The 12087-nt window shown below is 31.5% G+C and overlaps 1 protein-coding gene and 1 long non-coding RNA gene across 2 annotated transcripts in view; one reads left to right on the top strand and one right to left on the bottom strand.

Annotated features, from left to right (window-relative positions):
* Positions 1–7489, top strand: part of LOC141561726 (uncharacterized) — a 104367-nt gene extending 96878 nt beyond the window's left edge. The window contains exons 7-8 of the long non-coding RNA XR_012488138.1: positions 6656–6758; positions 7182–7489. This is a non-coding gene — a long non-coding RNA (uncharacterized LOC141561726). The remainder of the gene's footprint in view (positions 1–6655; positions 6759–7181) is intronic.
* Positions 1–12087, bottom strand: part of SLC25A36 (solute carrier family 25 member 36) — a 43586-nt gene that overhangs the window by 22652 nt on the left and 8847 nt on the right. Inside the window, exons 3-4 of the mRNA XM_074301667.1 lie at positions 9037–9114; positions 720–820 (exon numbers count right to left, since the gene is read on the bottom strand). Coding sequence (XP_074157768.1) covers positions 720–820; positions 9037–9114 — 179 coding nt within the window. The remainder of the gene's footprint in view (positions 1–719; positions 821–9036; positions 9115–12087) is intronic.

Raw genomic sequence — 12087 nt, 5'->3', positions numbered from 1 at the left:
TACATTAATAGTAAAAGTTATCATTCTCAACATTTTAACTAAGTAGTTAGGGTTGGAGAAATTCCTGGAAACATTTTTATGCAAAGCATGTACAAAGAATTTATGCCTTATTAAAAAAAATGCTTCTCAGGTCCTAAATAAAATGTTTAAAATTGATTCCCATAATTCACCCTAGGAACACATTCACAGACATTTTTGTTATTTGACCTCAGTTACTAGGAAATAGAGCAAACAAAAAAAAGTTGCAGCATTTAAGCACAGGACAAATTAATACTTTACCAAGAACTGCCGGCACATTTCAGGCAGAAGCCAAAACATGCAGCATAGGGGGAAAATATGCTAACAAATAAAAATCAAGGAGGACAGAAGAATGAATTTAGCTACACAGTTTTATAATGCCAGTGATAGTTGGGTTTAAAAACATATGTAAAATTGACTTTCAAGTGTTCAATATGACACTACATTAAGACAATATAAATATTTACTATTAGTCTAACTTGATCAAATTTCTCCAAATCTCTCATTAAAAAAAAAGCACATTTATATGCCACTAAATATTGTTCATCAGTTTATCAGTTAATGTGAAAATCTATAATTATCTGAATTAAACAAAGCAAAATAGATAAATTATTCTAACTTTTCCAATTTATATTCATCATAGTTCACTAAATATTAGGGCTCTATAATCAATTTAAAAAAATAAAGTTACAGATCCTTACCTGCCATTGCAGCTGAGATCATGTGAACCTGGGTAGAATCAGGATCAAATACATTGTTCATTTTTTCCTTGCAATTGGAATAGGCTGCAAAATATATAGCTCTAAAATTAAAATAAAATTTGAATTATATTATTATAGTTTAATATACTATGGTTCATTTATGGCCTCAAAAGATAAATACGCAATTTTAGAGTACCAACAAAATATATAAAATAGTAAACAAAACTTACATATCCATGACCTTATCTTACATTAGGTTACTACTGTTGGCTCTGCAAATGTTTTCCTTAGAAAAATGACAAAGCACTTTTTGCAGTTTAGCTTAAAAAAAAAAAAAAAAAAAAAAAGGAAATGGGGGGGGGAGAAGATAGTCTGAACACTATTTAGTACATGGTAAATGTTGTATTGCTAGCATCTTTTCAACTTGATCAAACAAAAAAGTGCTGTTAAAGCTATTTAACAATTGCCCAACTAACACAATGTTTGAACAAGGTTCTGATGACTGGAAAAACTAGGAATGGACTAATTTTAAGGTTAAATACATTTACTGAAGTGTATAAATGTGGTATGGACACTGAAAAACAAGCAAATTGATTTTTTTTTTTGATTGCTGAGTAAACTTATTTAACTGCATTAACTAAAGAAACAAGAACCACTAGTAATCTTGATTTAGGAACTACTTTTTCTGAACATTTAAAAATAAGAACTCAAATATGACTGACTGTGCTGTTACTTCGAGGACAGTAATATTTTTAACAGAAAAGTAATTTTAGCAATGAAAACCATCTTAGAAATTAATTTAAGTCCTTATATTTCTTTTGGTTTTAGTTTTTTTTTTTTTTACGTTTGTATTGTTGTTTTTTTGTTTTTTGTTTTACATAACTATAGTTCATCCTCAATATCCTTTTCCCCAGTAACCCTCTCCCTCCTGGAGAGCTATCTCAAATCTGACCTCAGACACTTAACTTCCTAGCTATGTGTGTGACCCTGGGCAAGACTGACTCCAATTGCCTCAGCAAAAAAAAAAAAATAATAAAATGAAAAATCTGAAAATAGGCACAACATCTGTGGACTTCCTCCCACTTCTGGTAAGGGATGGCTTTTCATATCCCTCTCTTTTGATCATGCTTAATTTTGCATCATTCACTTTTGACTTCTGTGTCTGTGGTTGTTTATTCCATTTGTAAATTGCACATTTACATTGTTTTCACTGAGTATGCTGCTCTGCTTACTTCACTCTATAACTGGTTTATATAAATCTTGGCAGTCATCATATTTATTATTTCTTACATAGCATAATAATATTGCATTATATACAGATACTACAATTTGTTAAGCCATTCCCCAACTGATTTGTTTCCAATTCTCTTATACCACAAAATTGAGTTTCATTATTCTGATTTTCCCCTGTCAAGTGTGTTTCACTGATCTGGCTTTCTATATTTTTTAATCAACACCAGATGGTTCTGATGACTACACTTTTTTGAGATCTGCAAGTGCTATCCCTCCCTCCATTCTTCCTTCCTTCTTTTTATCACTTTACCAAAACCCCACACACCTTTGGTTTTCCAAATGAACTGTTATTATTTTATCAAGTTCCATAAAGTATTCCCTTGGCAATTTGATTGGTATAGCATTAAAAGTTTAAATTTGGTATTACTGTCATTTTAAAAATTTAGCCCAATTTTTAAAATGGCCCAACCATAAGCACTGAGTATTCCTCCATTCAGGGTACAGTTTCTTAAAAATACGATTCTGATGAAATAAATGTTAAATATGTTGAATGATAGAGAAGGAAAAAATATATGAAGACATTTAAATTTTAAAATCTCACAATTAATTAAAATTCTCACAAGTCAACAAAGCATGAGACCCAGGTAATGAAATAATTTAACAGGCAAAATAATTATTAGCTGATGATACAGTGTATTTACTGAACTCTAAAGGGCAAACAAAAATATATATGTACTGCCTACATGTAATCAAAGATCGAGTTAATAAAATATGGCAAATCAGACATTTAACAGAAAAATTTAACTTTAATTTCAGAAGTACCATTGTTCAATAAAGAACAATGGACCCAACACAAGAAAATTTTGGTCTAATGTTTTGCTTTGTTGTGCACTATGTGACAATGCCCAAGTCATTTAAACTAAAACTCATTTTTCTCATCTTAAAAATGAGGTGATTAATACCAATACTCTATAGTTGACTAATTACTCTAAAGAAAACGTTCTAAAAGTGATAAAGCATTGTACAGTTGTGAATTTGAAGTATTTTTAAGCATTAGAAAATTCACAAAGTAGAAAATACACACGAATAAACAAATGTAATGACAAAAATACATTTTATTAATATTCTTTATAAAGTGGAGAAAAGAATATTTGAAGACACGACAATGTGCATTATTCTGAAGTTAATACATGTGTGAAGTTAGTGGAATAACTACTTGACTTACAATCAAGTATGGTACAATAGAAAAGGGTTCTAGAATTGGAGGATTTGGGTTGGAATTCTACCTGATATTTACCACTGATAGAAATTTGAATAAGTCATTTTCTTCATTTTTAAGATGAAAAGACCAAACTTACCTTAAAGACCCCTTATAGCTATAAATCTTTAATTGATCCCATGAATTTGTTCTAGGGAATAATTAGTTTAGTTTTTTATTTTTATGTCAAGCTCCTCTTTGTAAGTGAATCCTACCCATTATATCAATTCTGATGTTTTTAAAGGTGTGAAATAATTTCCTTAAAATTTAAGAAATTAATTCCCCATTTTATGCACTTAATTCTTTTTTATCAGCTATTCTTGATGAAAGAATGTTCATCCTTTATTAATCTTGGTTATCTGTGTTATCTCTTTTTTTTTTTGAGAAGGCATAATCTATTGTTTTAATAGCATCAGTCTAATTATAATTTTAATGTATTGTTTTTACTATATCTGTTAGACTAGGTAGCTATTAAGTGAGCTAGTATGACATTAGTTAAAAATGTAATTCAAGAAAAATTTAGACATTTTTAAAAACTTGTTGCAATGTTGATGTGGAATATGTGGGTTCTTCTGTACCAAACAACAACAACAAAAAATTAGTAATATAGAAATATTTACCCAAGGCAGATTTATGTAACACCATATTCAAAATAGTTATCTGGGGGCAGCTAGGTGGCAAAGTGGATAGAGCAGCACCCCTTAAGACAGGAGGACCTGAGTTCAAATTTGGTCTCAGCCACTTAGCTCTTCCTACCTGTGTTGACTCTGGGCAAGTCACTTAACCCCAACTGCCTCAGAAAAAAAAAGCAAAAACTATCTGATGTAGCTATTATAAGTATTACATCTTACATAAGATATGGAAACAGGCTCAGGGAAGCAAAATAATTACTCCCAGGTTACACAGCTATCAAACAGTATATACTGGATTGTGAAGATATTTTGGCTTCAGAAAGCCAAGTACATCCTCACACTTAATGGAAACTTTGGCCCAATTAAAAAAAAAACAAAAACAAAAACAAAAAACAAACAAACAAACCAAATCAGAGTAATCTAAACTAACTTCAAAGTACTTATTAAGGATTTATATGAAAGATTTAGTTAGCTCTTGAATATTTCATAGATCTAAAGAAGTAAAAGTGGCTTCTCCAAAGTCACCTAGATTGTAAATGGCAGGGCTATTCTTTGAATGCAGGTCTTTGGATTCCTAACCCAATGCCAGTCAAAAAAAGGTCATGTTGGGGAGGAATATTTCCAAAGTGAGAAATCCAGAAGTGGATAGAACTTCCAGAGTGAAGTTGTTTTTGTGGTAGAGTCCAAAAAATCAAGAGTGTTCCCTAAAGAGGAAGAGATTTCTTGTGTTTCTACCTCTAGGACTTAGCCCAGTGCCTGGGGCAGAAGGGGAAGGAGAAAAGAGAAAGCAATTATTAACAGAGCCTACTATATGCTAAGTACTTCATAACTTTGATCTTACTTGCTTCTTAAAACAACCCTGGGAGATAGATACTATTATCCTTTACAATAGAAGAAGGGGAGGCAGATAAAGGTTAAATCACAGGGTCAAATAACTAGTGAGGATCCGAGCCTGATATGATTTCAGGTCTTCCTAATTCCAAGCCCAATACTTTAACCACTATGTGCCACTTTGCTGCCTGGCACATAATAAGCACTTAATAGTGAATAACATATGGCAACAAACTGAATGTAGAAGCAGCTAGGAGAACCCAGTCATCTTCTATTTAGTAAAACATTAAAGAAACTTATTAAAATATGTAAAATACTACTCTTCTATGCAGCTGTTTTCATAAAAATGTTATCTCAAGATGTAATAAGTTTATTGTTAATATTTTAAAATTTTGTCATTTTAATTTTTAATATAGTAGACATCAACAAATAACTTTAACATCATCAGCAGGATGATGAAATACCTAATCTTTTTACTATGTCCGAAACTGTAATCCACATAATTAAAAGTTCTTTGAAATAATTTTTTTTAAATTAAAAAAACTTTTGGGGATAATTTTTAAGAGTATAGAATGGTCCTAAGATCAAAGAGTTTGATAACCTCTATGCTATGGTAGTTTTACCCTCTCTATTGTTAATTTCCTTCCATTCTTTGCCCTTAAATTCTATGACTTTTTAAATCTAGTGTCCCCCAATATTTGTCCTTTTACATTTGATATTTATACTTCTAAATATATAGAACACTTATGTGAACACCCTCATATACAGTTCAGAAATGTAAATAATAGATTGTACTGAATTTCACAATGGATATTATAGGACTATCATTCCTAGTTAACTAAATTTAGATCCCCTATTAGCCTTACATCCTACTACTGGAGCCTTGTAATGTCCTTTTCCATAGATAAGAGACCCTTAACACTCTTAACGCTTTGTTTCTTTTTTCTAGGGTAAGACCAAAAAAATTCCGAAGGCTCCCTTGTTCAAAGCTTTTATTTTGTTTCTTAATTTATGTAGAAAATGAGAGGGAAGAATGACTTGTAACTTAAAAAAAAGAACAGGACAGTAGTTGCGGTCAATCATAAGCACCATCTTGATTTTTTATCAGGTCTCAAGAGTTAAAGGAGTTAAAGGAGATTAACTTGTTTAAAGGATAATTTAGCTTTGGAGTTAGAAATAAATGGCTAGTTTACTTGACTCTTATTAAAAAATACTTTTAGTTTAACTGAAAATTTTGAAGTGCAATTGGTATATAGATATGTATACTGACTTAATTCACACATTTTACTTTATGTTCTGCCTTTATAGCATGATACACTGGAAATGATTAACCACAGGAATTGTTGTGTAAGTGTATATACTTGGACAATTAATTTCTCTTTTTTAGGTCTCAATTTCCCTAACTGTAAAATGTAAAATGGCAAACAAGTTCAGTTCTAGATCTATGTATGATCCATCCTTCCAAAGTCAAATGGGGAAAACTTTACTAATTCTCACTAAAGAAAGGAAGATTCATGATCTAAGTGTTTTTCATTCTTCAGAACAAGTGTCACTAATCAGATTAGTTAAAATGCATTTTGTTTCCTTCAAAATTAAATCTTTCAGAGGCCAGATATACTTTAAACCCCTAAAACAAAATTTAATTGGAATGTTTCATTCCTACATTACACACAATCAAATGCTGATTCTACTAACCAAACAAGATGGTACTGAATTTAAAATAACCTGTTAATATTAAGTTTTGGCCAATACAACATACCTCTACTCAGCATACAAGGATATAAACTTTGCACAAATGGTTTGCCAGAAGGTAGCCTTTCTGCTTTATTAAACTGCCTTCTAGTTTTTAGAATTCTTTAATTTCCATCACTTTTTTCTATCTTTTGTATAATTTCTTGTCTTCACTATTCAACTTCCCTGCTTTAAGTTCTATCCCTTCGCTTATTCTCTATTCACGTGACAAAATGTTTTTTCCTGTATAGGTATGACCATGTCTCCAGCCCAAAAAACTCCAGTGATTCCCTGTTACCTATGGTCATATAAAAATTCCCTTTTTGAGGAGGAAGAAAGGAAAAAGAGAATTTTGTATCCTTTATAAGCTGGGCCTTTCTTACTTAACTTTCCAATCTTGCCTACATTATTCCTCACTTTATAGTCTAGCCACACTGATTTGCTTCTTGTCCTTGTTAACCTCCATTTTGTGTTCTTGCTTTTGTACTGCCTACTCCCTCCACCATTTCAGTCTCCTAGAATCCCTGGCTCTTCTTCAAGATTTAGGTCAAATTCCAACTTCTGGAAGACTTACCCAGTTCTCCTGACTGCTTCTAAGGTTATCTCCTATCAGCTCTCTCTTGGTATCTGGCAAATATTTGGGCAACTAGATGGTACACTGAATAGAGTACCAGATGTGGAGTCAGGAAGACTCATCTACCTGAATTTAAATCTGTTCTCATATAACTATGTTATCTTACACAAGTCACTTAAACCAGAAAGCTTCTTTAACTTCAGTTTTCTCATTTATAAAATGAACTAAAGAATCAAATAGCAAATCAGTCAAGTAACTTTGCCAAGAAAACCCCAAATGGGCTCATGAAAAGTGTCTCTGGTCTGACATCTGAGGTCACTATTGCCCTCTCTAAACTTCCAAGTACTCTTTCTTTTCTACTGCCAAATGGGTAGGATTACAACAGGAAAAGTGACAGTGAGAGAGGAGGTGGAAAAAATAGCATTAACAAAAGCCTGGAAACAGAAAAAAAACTACTGGAAATGACTGAACAACAAATCATAATAAGGACATAAATGAAATTGCAAAGGTCTATAGCTAAAATTTATGTGTTTAACCACTTCCATGGTGTTTTAATCCAATGACAAAGTTTTTTCTTTTAAATCTAAGAATTAGAACAAGATTCTTTGAGTAGAAAGCACATCAAAAAATTTAAAACTAACTATGGCATTTCCTTATACATTTTGATGTGTTCCTTTCTGCAGATATCTTCTTTCAGTGATCTGTCCTGGAAAAATTTTAAAGCACTATTGACTTTAAATTAAAATAACTTAAGGAAAACAATAAGTTTCTCCCTCCTCCCAATATAACCCACATATGTATATATAGCATTAATCACAAATTTTAAAGATTGCATTTACATTATTTAGTATCTTAACTTAGAAAGCAATTAATATATTTTATTTCATACTTTCTGAATGACTTGCATTTCTATAAAATCATGCATGGTACTACTCTGGTCTGACACCTGAGGTCGCTATGGCCCTCTCTAAACTTCCAAGTACTCTTTCTTTTCTACTGCCAAATGGGTAGGATTTACAACAGGAAAAGTGACAGTGACAGAGTAGGTGGAAAAAATAGCATTAACAAAAGCCTGGAAACAGAAAAACATCAAATATGAAAAGGGGGGAGGGGAGGAGGGGGAGAAGAAATTCAGTTTGGTTGGAGTTTGGATTATAAGAGAGGAAACAATAAGAAAGCAAAGATAGGTGGTTGGAGGGCCTTGACTACCAGGATATAGAATATGAACTTCATTTAGTAAGAAATAGGGAAATAATGAACAATGATAGCATTATTTGTATTTAAGAAAGAAGAGTAATCTGACAGTAACTATGAAGGATTGCTTAGAGCAGGGGAAGAAAATAAAGGCAGTAAGAACTTGTTAAGAGGCCAATTGCAATAGCCCAAAAATGAGTTAATAAGTCTACTTTAGGGCAATAGAAACAGAAAAAGAGAAGGATCTAAGATATACTGAGGAAATAGAATTCAAAAGGATACGAAGTAGGGAAGAATCAAATGGGAAAATGGAGGATTGGCAAAGACAAGATTTCCAAAGAAAAGCAAAAAAAGAAGAGGAGGAAGGAAGCATGAAAGTGTGTGGGATTATACATGAATCAAGATCAGAAACTTGGCAAATAGCAATTATGAAGAATTAGAAATAGAAAAAAGAATGAAATACATGGGAGTAGGGGTTCTTAATCTTTTATGAATCAGGAACAATGTTTTAACTTGAAATTAGTTAGGAGAGTTACGAGACCATAGCTGGATGGCATAGAAATTCAAGGACTTCTCTGTTATGCATCTTCCTCACTGGTATAAGAATTCAGTAAGGATTCATACCAAGGATTCATGTTGTTTTGAAGGGTTTTCAATTGTTAATCTATATGACTGTTCTTATTAGTTTTAATAAAGGTGTAGTATTTTTAAAAAGAGATGAAGATAGTCACAAAACTATATCCCCAAACTTACAATATGAATTTTTTTTTTTTTACTTTTAAAGCAGATAAAACAATTTTAGCCCATTTAGTTATTAAAGTTCATTTATCCTGAAATGTGAAAAAACAATGTTTTTGTTTTTACCTGGAAGGGGCTACTCCAACTAAATTAGGGCCTAATCCTCTGAACAAAGAACGAGAACCCTCTTTTTCCAAGATCATCCTGAAAGAGAAAAAGCAAAGATTTCATAAAGAATGTAAAATTTGTCATAAAAATATTTTAAATAACAAATTAAACAGGTATACTTTAATCAGGTACTATTCTTTTATCATCAATTTTCATTTCTAAGAACAATCTAAAAAGTTAGGCTTCATTTAATTTAAAAAAAGAATAATATGCTGGTGTCATATTCCTTCCAAAGAAGGGAGTTTTGGCAAAATAGGTCCATTAGTACACTGTTGGTAGGGCTCTCAATCAGGATGAACATTTTGGAAAGTAATTTGTGGTTATGCATATAAAATCGACTAAAATGTTCACATCATACCTTTTGATTCAGAGATTCTACTTACTAAACTTATAGGCTAAGGAGGCCATTGATAAGAAAAAAAGTCACAATTATACAAAAATTCCATATTAGCATTTTTTGTGACATCGAAGAATTAAAAACAAAGTAGAGGTCTACTGACTGGAGAAGGTAGAATATGAATGTAAAAAAACAGTACTGTGTTAATTACACATGACTAAATGTAATGAATAGAGAAATATGGAAAGATCTGCATGAACTAACCCAGAATGGAGCAAGCAGAGGTAAGAAAAGTTTATACAGAATGTCTACAACATAAATGAAAACAAAGAACAACTAAATAATAAAAAATGAAAGCTGCAGAATTACAAAGAAAAAGTATGACTACAAAAAAGGGATAAACCATACTCATTCCACCTCTTTATAGAGTTGGAAGATCCATAGATTTGGTACTTTGTTTTGAGACAAACAATTTTGTTATCTTAAAAAATCTTTCTCTTCCTCTTTAAAAATATCTGTAGCTGGTAGTACATGTCTCTAATCAATTCCTACTCTAATCCCTACTATTGGGGAAAGTTGAGGCTGATGGATCCCCTAAGTTTGGGGGGTTCTGGACTTACACTAAGGCTAAAAGTTGACTAGGTGTTGACATTAAAGTTTGGAACTAATATGAAGAACCCCAGGAACAAAGGCTGCTTAAGAAGGAGCTAAGTTAGGTCCAGTTAGGAAAAATGGTGGTTTAAAGCTTTCTTACTGTTGAACATTAAAAATGTACCCATAAGTCTAGGTAAGATGAGACCTTGTCTCAAAAAAAAACAAATAAAATTCTGTATTATGGGATGACTATCTATCTATGGGATATGGGATATCTATGACATAGATATGGGATATCTATGACATAGATATGGGATATCTATGACATAGATATGGGATATCTATGGGACTGTCTAGAAATTAATTTTTTAAAAAAGAAAAAAACCCTCAAAGATCCAAAGTTATACTAGTAAAGATTTTCATAATTAATCTGAGTCAAAATAATAATATAGGCAAATCCTGTATAGAACTGAATCTGACAATAACTGCCCATAACTGGACTGGGTTGTGTTTCCTACTAGTAATATATATCTCAATCAATCACTAATGGAAAATAGGACCTAGCATAAAACTATCACTGTAGAGAATAATCATAATGTATTCCAAAATTATTTAAATAGATAAGTTTCTAAACTGCTAACTAATCTGTTATCAAATGTTCTACTACATTATTATCATTAAGTCATTCAGTTAACAATTAAGTAATATTTAGTACCTACTGTGAACAGCATATTCTACTAAGTAAAGGTAAGAGATACAAAAGAAACAAGAAGACGTAATTCTATGCCATCTAGAAATTTTCCATCTAGTTCTGTAGAGAAGACTACAGACAAAACAGTAAAGTAAAAGAGTAAAGTTTCAGGGAGCAATGAAAGAAATGTGAATATATGCTGCTGAGAGAAGAAGGAACAGAACAGGCAAGTCAATCTTAACAGGTTTTATGAGGATAACAAACTGATGAAGAGGAAAGGGATTTTTTAAGTCATGGTTGAAGACATAGGCATTACACAGAACAAATCAGTCAGGTCAAGAACATCTCATAAATGATATGGAATGGAATGGAATACTAGTGCAATGGAAGAAAGCAAGTACAGGATGAAATGAGGATCAGAAATAATGAGTCACCTACATAGTTGCAACTACGGAGTGCATACTTTCTCTGTGGGAATATAAGAAAAGAACTGAGAATCTGGGAAAATTTCTACAATTAATGGAAAGAGAAGAAAGTTGGGGGAAAACAGTGGTGATACGGAAGAGTCAAGGAAGGAACAATCAAGAGATGAAAAAGAATTTTTAAAAATTGAATGTCACATATAAAAGAAGAAATGTATTTTAAGGATAGGTAGACAGTAATATAAATAAATGATTTTCTAGAAAACATTCTCTTAAATGTGGAAAAAATAGTAGCCTTTTAATTTAGTCAATTTAACAAAGGAAAGAATAAGCAGATGAAACCTTGTGGCAAAGGGCAATACAAGATGAGTTTGTTTTGTTACTAAAAAGTAAACATCATTGAACTTAGTTCAAATAGATTCAGTTCTAAATGTCTGATAACTCAGATACACAGAACATTTGGTTACATAAGCAGCCCTGAAAATGCTACTCCTCAATGATTTTTCTATTTTTGAAATGTATAAGGAAAGATTGTTATTGAAAATTCTCTGAAGAGACGTTTCATTTTTATTTTTGTTTTCATTGCCTAACACAAGGTACATAGGCAATTAATAATTCTTTTTTGTTAGTTATCAACTATTTGGCATTTTTTATTTTTAAAGAAACTTATGATCTTCTAAAAATGTCCTAACTCTTGATGTTTAAGATCTAGCTATCTTGAAATATGAAAAGATTACTATTTTTTTTGTTAAGTTTTTTTTTAAAGAAAGTTTAAGATTAAATGAAAGGTTATCACTGGATGATTTCACACCTATTACTAGAAAACACATTTTATCAAAAGGCAAAAACACTAATAATTTTCTGATCACATATCATTTTGTTGTTAAAATACCATTATGTAGACATGAAATTGTGTTATCATTCACCTGCATGCAAAAACTAGTATCAATTTAAATTAAATGATT

The sequence above is a fragment of the Sminthopsis crassicaudata genome, chromosome 3 (assembly GCF_048593235.1).
Source record: "Sminthopsis crassicaudata isolate SCR6 chromosome 3, ASM4859323v1, whole genome shotgun sequence".
NCBI classification, from domain to species: domain Eukaryota; kingdom Metazoa; phylum Chordata; class Mammalia; order Dasyuromorphia; family Dasyuridae; genus Sminthopsis; species Sminthopsis crassicaudata.
The sequence above is the reverse complement of the archived record's forward strand: the minus strand, read 5'-3'. Positions and strand labels throughout refer to the sequence as shown.